This window comes from Rhinichthys klamathensis, unplaced genomic scaffold (genome assembly GCF_029890125.1).
Source record: "Rhinichthys klamathensis goyatoka isolate OS25496 unplaced genomic scaffold, OSU_Roscu_1.1 h1tg000275l_1, whole genome shotgun sequence".
Classification (NCBI taxonomy): Eukaryota; Metazoa; Chordata; class Actinopteri; order Cypriniformes; family Leuciscidae; genus Rhinichthys; species Rhinichthys klamathensis.
Genome location: NW_026606794.1, coordinates 1,603,298 through 1,615,369, shown reverse-complemented (window position 1 = coordinate 1,615,369; position 12,072 = coordinate 1,603,298). Strand labels below are relative to the sequence as shown.

Sequence of the window (12,072 nt, the reverse complement as noted above, 5' to 3'; positions counted from 1 at the left end):
ACGCAATTTAGATATATTTTTAAGATGAAAAAATGCGGTTTTACAGATGCTAGACACGTGACTTTCAAATGAAAGGTTGGTATCAAAGAGCACACCCAGGTTCCTAACCGACGACGAAGACTTGACAGAGCAGTCATAAAGTGTTAGACAGTATTCTAGATTATTACGTGAGGAAGTTTTTTGTCCAATAATTAGAATCTCTGTTTTTTCTGAATTAAGTTGTAGGAAGTTGCTAGTCATACAGTTTTTTATATTATCAGCTATGCATTCCGTTAATTTTGTGAATTGGTACGTTTCGTCAGGGTGTGAAGAAATATAGAGCTGTGTATCATCAGCATAACAGTGAAAACTAATGCCTTGCTTCCTAATGATATCTCCCAAGGATAGCATGTACAGAGTGAACAGCAACGGTCCTAGTACTGAGCCTTGTGGTACACCATACTGAACTTGTGATCGATAAGACATCTCTTCATTTACTGCTACAAACTGATAACGGTCAGATAAGTATGATTTAAACCATGCTAATACATTTCCTCTAATGGCAACATAATTTTTGAGTCTATTTAAAAGAATGTTGTGGTCGATGGTATCAAATGCAGCACTAAGATCGAGTAACACTAATAGAGAGATAAAACCACGATTGGATGATGCTGTCTCAGAACTATGGTACGGTCTAAATCCTGACTGAAAATCCTCGCAGATATCATTTCTTTCTAAAAAGGAACATAGTTGTGAAGATACTGCCTTTTCTAGTATCTTTGACAGAAAAGGTAGATTCGAGATCGGCCTGTAATTGACTAATTCTGTAGGATCAAGTTGTTTTTTTTAACAAGCGGTTTAATCATAGCCTGCTTAACTTTTTGGTACGTATCCTAATGACAAATATGAATGAATGATATTAAGAAGAGGATCTTTGACCTCTGGAAGCATCTCTTTCATTAGCTTAGTTGGTATAGGGTCTAATATACATGTTGTCGATTTAGATGATTTAACGAGATAAAAAAATTCTTCCTCTCCTATAGTAATGAATGAATCGATTTTTTCCTTAGGGAGACTACAAAGCACTCCCTGATGCAATACTGTAGTAGACGGTTGCATAGTTATAATTTTCTCCCTGATATTCTCAATCTTATACGTGAAGAAGTTCATAAAGTCATTACTGCTGTGCTGCTTGGAAACTTCTGGGCTTGAAGCTTTATTTTTTGTTAGTTTAGCCACTGTTTCAAATAAATACCTAGGGTTTTGTTTATTTTCTTATAATCGGGTTGAAAAATAAGCAGATCTAGCAGCTTTTAAGGCCTCTCTGTATGCAATCGAGCTCTCCTTCCATGAAATGTGAAATACTTCTAGTCTTGTTTTCTTCCAGTTGCGCTCCATTTTTCTGGCTGCTCTCTTAAGGGCCTGAGTGTGCTCGTTGTACCACGGCGTTGGACTATTTTCTTTAATCTTCTTTAAGCGTAACTGAGCAACTGTGTCTAAAGTACTGGAAAAGAGAGAATTAAAAGTTTGTCGCAATATCGAATTCTTCTAAGCTGTCTGGGATGCTGAGATGATGAAACTGATCAGGAAGATTATTAATAAAGCAGTCTTTAGTGGCAAAATTGATAGGTCTAACATATTTGTAACACGGAGTCAGCTTTGCAGCCTTGGCTAATGAAGTTTACACGAGACTAGATAGTGATCTGAGATGTCGTCGCTCTGCTGCAGAATTTCAACGGTATCAACATTGATTCCGTGTGATAATATTAGATCTAGACTATGATTACGACAATGAGTAGGTCCTGACACTGTTGTCTAACTCCAATAGAGTTAAGAATATCGTTAAAGCCCAATCCCAATGCATCTTTTTCGTTATTTACATGTATATTAAAATCACCAACAATTAGGACTTTATCTGCAGCGAGTACTAACCCTGATAGAAAGTCAGCAAATTCTTTGATAAAGTCTGTATGGTGCCCTGGTGACCTGTATACAGTAGCCAGCACAAATCTCATACGTGATTTATCATTTACACTTTGTTACATTAAGCTCCAACACTTCAAAAGAATTATATTTGAAACTAGATTTCTTAGTAATTATGAAAATATTACTATAAATTACAGCAACACCTCCCCCTTTGCCTTTCAGACGAGGTTCATGTTTATAACAGTAACCCTGGTGGACTCATTTAAAGTAATGTAATTGTTTGGTTTTTGCCAGGTTTCTGTCAAACACAACACATCTAGGTTATAGTCTGTAATCATATCATTAACAATAAGTGCTTTTGAAGTAAGGGATGGAATATTCAGAAACCCAAGCTTTATCATTTGCTCATTTGTATTATATCTGTTTTTTATTTGTTGAACATCAATTGCATTTTTACCCTTAGATGGGTTTGGAAGTTTTTTGTATGTCCTAATTCGGGGAACAGACACAGTCTCTATATGATGATATCTTGGTGAAAGAGTCTCTATGTGATGGGATTTATCTGACCTTGGTGATGTGAGACAGCTGGCAGACGGTCGGTTTAGCCAGTCTGTCTGCTTCCTGACCTGAGCCCCAGATTGTCATGTTTGAGCTCTAAGACTACGTGCCATATTACTAGACGGACAATTGTACAGTCCCACTAAATTATGCTAGATCTTGATAGTCAGTTGCATCCCCCACAGCCTTTAGCACTCATAACTGTCCTCCATGATCGAGAATTGCGACATGCAAATTGCATTCTACAGACAGCGTATGCCAGTGGACTGAAATATATTGGGATTTTTTTCTTTATTCCCCCTTAAGTCAAGTCAAGTCAAGTCACCTTTATTTATATAGCGCTTTTTACAATACAGATTGTATCAAAGCGCTTCACAGTGATAACATGAAAACAATATAACAAAGTTTGTTTCTAAAAGAAATTGCGTCAACGTCCACATTAAGTAAGGCAGATCAATAATATTATTGAATATTAAATGTTAAATGTCCCAACTAAGCAAGCCAAAAGCCAAGGCAACAGTGGCAAGGAACCAAAACTCCATCAGGTGACAGAATGGAGAAAAAAACCTTGGGAGAAACCAGACTCAGTCGGGGGGCCAGTTCTCCTCTGGCCAACGAAGGAACAGTGCATGATTCGGGCAGCATTACAAGTCAGATTGGATCGGAACATTTAGAGTATTTTTTGGAAGTCCAAGTATGCACGCCGGTCTTAAGACGAGTTGTTGAGGATCAGTGCCGTCCACCATAGAGAGTCCATATCGCCCGTGTTGAGTCGTCACTTCATAGGCTTTGTGATTGGAGCATCTGAAGTCTCCGTGAGAGGCTGGATACAAACTGGAGCTGACGAACGCCATTTTCTCGGGACTCGCGTCCCGAGATAACAGCAGAAAAGCAAAGGGAAAATAATTAGCGTAGCTGCTGTTCATAATGATGATTTCCATAACACAGGCGTAAATGACAAAACATGAAGACAGTGACTCTTGCGTCCCAAAATCACCCCCCTCCGTCCCCCACTCAACTCAGCCTTGCTTACTGACCTCTACGTCCCTCCTGCTGCTGAGACCTAACCACAATCTCACAATCTCTCCGCAACCCAACCATACGCGCCAACCCGTTGACTAAGGCTGTCGAGCCCCACTGGTGCGTGAATAGGCAGTTTCAGTGGACAACGGTTCCGTATGGCATACTACCTACCGCAACACAATATCTGCCCAACCACCCGTCATTCACGCAATATACACAGGAACGTAATGACTGCAAATACTATGCAACCTATACAGATAACCTACAGTCTCTTCAAGTTTTATAGTATTAAATGCATTTGATCTGATTCAGCAGTATTATAAAAGGTAAGCATTATGTAAATGCTTGGCTAAAAAGATGCGTCTTTAATCTAGTTTTAAACTGGGACAGCGAGTCAGAGCCTCGAACAATATCAGGAAGGCTATTCCAGAGTTTAGGAGCTAAATGTGAGAACGCCCTCCCTCCTTTAGTGGACTTAGATATCCTAGGAATGACTAGAAGCCTCGAATTTAGTGATCTTAAAGAACGCGATGGATTGTAGGGCGATAGAAGGTCCATTAAATACACAGGAGCTAAACCATTTAGGGCTTTATAGGTCAGTAATAGTACTTTGTAATTGATACGGAACTTGATAGGTAACCAGTGTAGAGATGATAAAATTGGTGTTATATGATCATATTTTCTTGACCTAGTAAGAACTCTAGCGGCTGCATTTTGCACTAACTGTAGCTTGTTTATTGAGGATGCAGGACAACCGGCTAATAAAGCATTACAGTAATCTAGTCTCGAGGTCATGAATGCATGAACTAACTTTTCTGCATCGGAAACAGATAGCATGTTACGTAATTTAGCAATGTTTCTAAGATGGAAAAAGGCTGTTCTTGTAACATATGAAATATGATTTTCGAAAGACAAGTTGTGGTCTAGTATAACTCCCAGGTCTTTTACCGTAGAGGATAAAGTAACAGGACATCCTTCTATATTAAAGTTGTATTGTGAGTAGTTTTGTGGATAGTTTTTTGGACCAACAAGTAATACCTCCGTTTTATCTGGATTTAGTAGCAGGAAATTATGCGTCATCCAGCATTTTATATCTTTAAGACACTCTGTCAATTTTGATGAGTTAGTGTTTTCATCTGGCCGTGATGAAATATATAATTGAGTGTCATCAGCATAACAGTGGAAATTAATTCCATGTTTTCTTATAATATTACCAAGTGGCAGCATATATATTGAGAATAGCAGAGGGCCTAACACCGATCCTTGCGGCACTCCATAGTCTACTGACGTTATCTTCGATTTTTCCCCATTTAAACAAACAAAATGGTAACGGTCTGATAAATACGATCTGAACCAGCTTAATGCCTGTCCCTGAACACCAGTGTAGATTTGTAGTCGATCCAAGAGTATTTTATGATCGATAGTGTCAAACGCAGCACTAAGATCGAGTAGAACTAATATTGAGATACAGCCTTGGTCAGAAGCTAAAAGTAAATCATTTGTAATTTTAACTAGCGCAGTTTCTGTGCTATGATGCGGTCTGAATCCTGACTGAAATTTTTCATATATCTCATTTTCTTGCATGAAAGAGCACAATTGAGCGGACACAGTCTTTTCTAGTATTTTAGACACAAATGGAAGATTTGAAATGGGTCTGTAATTTGCTAAGTTATTTGGATCTAATTGCGGTTTCTTAATGAGAGGTTTTATTACTGCCAGCTTGAATATTTTTGGAACATGACCTAAAGATAAAGACGAGTTAATAATATTGAGAAGAGGCTCTTCCACTACAGGTAACACTTCTTTCAGAAATTTAGTTGGTATTGGATCTAATAAACATGTTGTTGGTTTAGATGCAATGATAAGTTTATTTAGCTCTTCCTGTCCTATAGTTGTAAAGCGGTGTAGTTGTTCTTGAGGGGCGATAATTGAGGCTGAATCATAAGACACCATAGAGGATTGTACATTTACAATTGTGTTTCGGATGCTTTCTATTTTCTCATTGAAGTAGTTCATAAAATCATTACAGCTATACAGTAACGGAATATTTTGCTCGGGTGATGTCTGTTTATTTGTTAGTCTAGCCACGGTGTTAAATAAAAACCTTGGATTATTTTGGTTATTTTCTATTAGTTTGCGGAGATGCTCAGCCCTGGCTGCTTTTAGAGCTTTTTTATAACGTGACATACTTTCTTTCCACGCTATTCTAAAGTCCTCTAAATTAGTTTGTTTCCATTTACGCTCTAGGTTACGAGTTTCTCTCTTGATAGCATGCGTAGCACTGTTGTACCATGGTGCTTTAGTTTTCTCTCTAACCTTTTTTGATCTAATTGGTGCAACAATATCTAATGTACTAGAGAAAATGGTGCTCAAACTGCTAGTCATTTCCTCTAGTTCATCTGTTTGTTTGGGTTCTCTGAGCAGCTGAGATAGATCAGGTAAGCTATTTGAGAATCTATCTATAGTGGTCGGAAGGATTGTTCTGCCTGGTCTATAACGTGGCGCAACATGACAAATTTCAGCAGTGCGTATTATACAAGTTACCATGTGATGATCGGTGAGATCGTCACTTTGCGGTATAATATCTATATCGGTTAGATTGGTTCCATATGATATAATTAAATCTAGTGTATGATTTAGACGATGAGTGGGACCACTGACATTCTGCTTGACCCCAAAGGAGTTTAATAAATCTGTAAACGCAGTCCCTAACGCATCGTTTGTGTTATCTACGTGTATGTTAAAATCTCCAACAATTATTGCTTTATCGGCATTGACCAATAGATCTGAGAGAAAGTCTGCAAACTCTTTTAGGAAATCAGCATATGGTCCTGGAGGTCTATATACAGTAGCCAAGGCTAGAGATAATAGGGATTTATTTCTTACATCTAAGAGCGTAACGTTTAGCACCAGTACTTCAAACGAACTAAACCTGTGACCTGTTTTCTGAGTAACATTAATAATATCTCTATAGATTGTTGCAACACCGCCGCCACGACCGATCAGACGGGGCTCATGTTTATAACAGTATCCTGGCGGGGTAGACTCATTTAGACCGAAATACTCGTTTGGTTTAAGCCAGGTTTCAGTAAGGCAAAGTACATCGAAGCTATTATCTGTGACCATTTCATTTACAATAACCGCCTTAGGTGTGAGCGATCTAATGTTTAGAAGACCTAGTTTTAGAAATTGTTTTTGTTCACTGATATTTAGATTTTCAGGTTTAATTACAATAAGATTTTTCCTAGATCCTACAGTGGATTTATTATTTGGCCTCACTAAACGAGGAATAGACACAGTTTCTATATAATGTTCTACACTACTTATATCAATTAAATTGGCACAGCAAAGACTGTGATTTGGAATTTGATTTTCTAGTCATACGGTGTGTAACGTCTTGGAGATGTTGTCCGACAGAACAGCCGCTCCGATTCTGCTGGGGTGCAGGCCATCAGCACGGTAGAGCCTAGGTCGCTCCCAGAACAGATTCCAATTATTTACAAAGAGCAGTTTTTGTTCATTACACAATGACATTAACCATTCATTTAGTGCAAATAATCTACTGAACCTTTCCTTAAGCATTATAACGTAATATATTCACCTCTAATGCCTTGTATTTTGTGTTTGGTGGTGTACAGAGTGGTACATCAAGCTGGTCTGAACTCCTCTGTGCATTAAATGAAACTCGAAGCCCGCCCATCATCTCCCCAAAGACTTTACTTTGGCTTGGCCCAGACCCCGATACTATTCCCTAGCGGTCTCATAAAAAACGCTCCCTGGATCAGGTTCATCACTTAAAGCAGGTTTTTGATGAGGCCAAACACAACCTCATAGGGGAAAGTAACACCAATCCGGTGGCTTTGTGGATTTGCCACGGTTTTGAGTGGGTTAAACGATATACTTCGGAAACAGGGCGCTAAAAGCAAGTGCCCATGTAGAGGAGCTTTGAAGAGGTTTCTGAGGTTAAACTTGAGGGAGAACTACTGAAAAGGTTTGATTTTGATCCTACGTCTTGGTGGCTTCGCCCAAAGCCCTTTAGACAGCAAGAGAGTCAAACAGCCCTACTAATGTGTGTACTTCAAAATGTTCTGTAATGCAACTCCTCTAGTTGGAGGACAACAGCAAACAAAGCGGCCTGGTCCTAATTAGCTGTTCTACTGAGTAGCTGCGTGGAGTCCTCTCTCTTGTTGTATTTATTATGCCCTGGCACTACACAGCAAAAGGCGCTGCAAGGGTTCAGTCCTCCCTCTGATGTGGTAAGTCCTCGTCTTGGGCAACTGCATCCCCCCGCTCCTGGCTGCTCACCACCGGCGCCACAATAACTGCCACCCCCTACCCCCACACCTCCCCTGCTAGGGGTCGACTCTGGGGGAACGAGAGCGCTTGATGACAGGCCTTTGCGACCAGGTCCCTGTTTATGAGCAGCCAGTCTGATGGCCTGTTGAGCCTCATTTTTGTGACTTTCTTGTAAGAGTCTATTTGAAAATGTTTGCATAGACAGTATGTACTGTCCTTATGTCTTGCACTTATTAGAACAGTTAGCCAGTTTATTTGATGATGTTTAACATCACATCCAGCATTCTTGATTGTATTTAGATTGCGGTGTAAAAGAGTAAGCTTGATTTCACATAATTTCTGCAGGATGTGGTTGCTGCATGGGAAGACACAGCTCTGGCACTGCTCTGCTGTTTGTAACACCAGCCTACCATCGCATTGTAATCACCCATACCATGTGCACCAGAATACAGAGGAATCAGGAATGCTTCGGCATGATTAGCATGTGACAGATGCGGTGAGGTAATGCAATCTCCCAGGCTCATCAGGATGAGATGTGTAAAATTGCTCTGCATAAAATGCTTTTAGCTAAAGCTGCTGTTTCTCGCAACACATTTTTGGATTGGATTACTTCTCATGATATATATATATATATATATAATGTAAAAATAAATTATGTACTGTATAAACTGCTTATCACCAATTCACACAAGATCAATGTTATTGTAGTATTATTTGCATACTAATAGGTTTTATTAATATTTTGAATTTGCTTTTATTTTTATCTTTTCATTCTTCATTTTAATTCAAATTTTGTTTTTTTGTGTTTTTGTCATTTTTATTATTATTTTTATTTATTTATTACTATTTAGGTTTATTTTAGTTTTATTTCAGTTTTAGTTTTTATTTATTTCCAGTTGGTAATTTTAGTGCTTCAACTTAAATTAAACAAAAATTATAAATGTGGCCTGAAATAACAATAAAAAACCAAACAAATATTTACATAAATTTTCCCCCCAGATTTTATTCAATTAACAAAGATGTTTTTAATAGTTTTTAAAAAAAATAAATAATTACCCTTATGAAGATAGGTGTGTCACTTATTTATTGCCATCTAACTTCTAACATCTAACTCTATAATTCTAACATCACAAAATATATTTAGCTGTGCTACTTAATTATGCAGAACATATTTAAACATGTGCATGTAGTATTATGAGGAGAAATTGAGAAATTGATTTTTGGGTAAAATACAATAGTGCTTTTGATGTTTTTGTTTTATTAAGAATCAGCTTTATTGGCCAATTATAAGGAAACTGACTTGGTTGGTTCTTCCATTGTGCTTTTGTAAAATAAAGAAAACAAACAGAATGCTGCTTTCTGCCTTCCCGGCTTCCTGAATTTTGCGGAGAGTCTCACAAAATGTAATTGAAACTCAGCATATAGGCTACTAGCAAGCTATTTTTTTTTTTTAGCAAGATTGTAGTGTGGATCTACAATACAAGACTGTATTCGTCTTCTGACTGTATGCACTGAACCAAGACATCCGTACCGTGATCGTTCGGGACAAATACATGTACCGTTACACCCCAATTTTGACCCTAGACTTTAACAAACAATTATAATAAAGCTTTTATTCTCCATGTAACAGCAGAACTGCTGTTGATATGTTTTGCATGATATATTATCCTTTTGAGGGGAGCATTTGTTGACATAGATGTACATTTAATTATATTAAATGTTTGTCCTGTGCATGTTATTTATTACAACACATTTCATAATGTGTACAGGGACAAGCGTCTTTAAAATGATACTGCTACGCTAGGTTAATGTTACTCCTTGGAGAGCTCTCTCCTCAGAATTTAATTATTTTATTCCATTGTTCAATCCGCAAAATGCATTTTCACGCGTGTTGTTTTATGGCTGGTGTGGTGCTTTCGCTGCAACACGTTCCTATTGAAAACAATGGTTTTATTTAGCATTGGGAGGCACAACGCTATGCGTGTTGTGTTGTGTCTGCAGCTAATTAGCGTTAACGCTTACATTGCAGCATGAACTCATCCTACTGTAGAGTCCCTCATCTGTTAGAGCTATTATTGGGGAAATAAACCCACTTTTGAGTCCCATCCAGGAAAAACAACAATCCTGGGGTGTCATTCTTCATCGGGGAATCACATTTCATGGTCCTGACCTTGGTAATGATTTATCTATCAGCTAGAAACACAGTCCTGTCTGAGTGCACAAACCACAGGTTAGAGTCAGAGCGTTCGGTATGGTTGCCATCTGTACCTCATTGACGCTCTCTGTTGCATCTTAGTCTGGGAGTTCCAGACCTGGCGATCCAATCCACTGTCTGCTCCGTAATACATGCTGTCATCTTACGTCATCCATGCTGCTGATCTAATGTGTTGCTCTGTTTTCATGTCATTTCTCATTATGCTATAAAAAAAATCTCATCACTACTACGACCAGGATTGAACTGTCGTCTGGTAGAGTGTGGTATAACATGTGTAGTAGATCAGTTAGATTTGTCTTGATAAGGATATTTAATATTATACATTCCAATTACAACCTCAAACATTTATCATTTAAACCTGAAACACTGTTTAGACTTTGAATAGTGAAATTGAAAGATTTGGCTTTCTGAGAAACTATGAATGCTCCTCTTACTATGATTGCACGTTTTTGAAAGCGTGTTGATTAGCGAATGTAGGGTGTTTACTAACATTAACCAACTAACCAATGCTTCTGGTTTATAACAGGCAGACGGCACCAGCTCTGCCATTATTAACATCTCGCCTTCTCAGTCCAGCCTCCATGTATACGTATGTATGACATCATCACCTATTTTCACATCTCTTTCCATCTCTCTGCAACCTTCATTTCATTGTGACTAGGTCATTGAGTGTATAATGGTATGGTTTGAGTCCAGGGTTTCTTGCCCTCATTACGTGTGAAAATAATATTGGATTTTTTTTTGTCTCTTTATGTGTTTGTGGCTCATGGCATGTCACCTTTATTCAGTCAGAATAGCTGTGACAAAGTCAACAAGTGGAATACACATGCGATGTGGCTTGTGTCCTGTGCTGCATGCCCTTGGTGTGTGACGATGCATGGACAAGTGACATCACCCAGGCCAAGGTCTGACATTTTCATAAAGATTTTTACTAAACAATATGACAAAATAGATGTCAAGATGAATTCTCTTAAAACAAGTCTCAATATCAATAAGCCATTGTGCTTCTCGCATAATTTTTTATCTTACTTTAAGGATGTTAAGAGATTTTTTAAGATAATATTTAAATATTTCACCTCAAAATTCTGTCATTTACTCACTTCACTTTTATTTCAGTTTTAGTATTAGTATTGTAGTACTTTAGTAGTTTATTTCAATTAGTTGCTAAGGCAGCATTTCTAAGGTTTTTTTAAGGTTACGTTTCCACAAATGATTTTTAATAGTTTTAGTTCACAATAACACTGATTCCACAGAAAAAAAAGGTTAGGATTTTTATTTTACTGTGACTTTCTCTGTAAGAATGTTGTACTTTATTTTGTAGAGCTATACAGTACTACAATTGGAATTTTAAGCAACTGTATTTGCAGAATATGTGTACTGCAGACACTGTAATGTAAAGTACACATGGACAAAAATATGTGGACACCCTCTATTAATGAATCGATTTGGCTGGATTTGGGAAGTGCGTAAAATCAAGCATTCAGCTGTCTGAGGCCCTTTTCGTCTCTAGCATGATGATGCCTCTCTGCACAAAGTGAGGCCCATATAGAAATGGCTTACTGAGTTTGTCGAAAAAGAACCTGACTGGCCTATACATACTAGAGTCCAGACCTGAACCCCACTTGTTTTGGGATGAATTGGAACTCCAACTTAGTCAGTCCCCATTGTTCAACATCGGTGCCTGACCTCCCCAAGGCTCTTGTGTCTGAATGTGTGCAAATTCCTGCAGCCATGTTCCACATCATTCCCACAGCATGTTCCAAGCCTTCTCAAATGATTGAAAGCTATTATAGCTGCAAAGGGAAGACAAACTCCCTGTCAATACCCATAGTTTTGAAATAAAATGCTTAGACAAGCTCATATGGGTGTGGTGTTCGGGAGTCCACATACTTCTGACCATAAAGTGTATTTCAAAATGATATTTACACCAGTCTAATTAGGTTAACGGATGCCTCTAATCATGAAGATCTGCAAGATCTAGTTGGCTTTGTGAGTGGTTACTCTGAGTTTCTAACTCAGTGAAGGATTTTGTACATGCAACTGACTGCAGGAACTTTGGGTGACAGACCCATTTA

At 38.2% G+C, this 12,072-nt stretch overlaps 1 protein-coding gene across 12 annotated transcripts in view; it reads left to right on the top strand.

Annotated features, from left to right (window-relative positions):
• dysf (dysferlin, limb girdle muscular dystrophy 2B (autosomal recessive)) overlaps positions 1–12,072 on the top strand; it is a 113,821-nt gene that overhangs the window by 65,829 nt on the left and 35,920 nt on the right. For 7 of the 12 annotated variants that reach the window (XM_056268624.1, XM_056268623.1, XM_056268622.1 and 4 more), the window contains one exon: positions 10,524–10,586. The exons of the other annotated variants lie outside the window; for them this stretch is intronic. In XM_056268624.1, the coding sequence (XP_056124599.1) occupies positions 10,524–10,586 (63 nt within the window). The remainder of the gene's footprint in view (positions 1–10,523; positions 10,587–12,072) is intronic. 12 annotated transcript variants of the gene reach the window in all.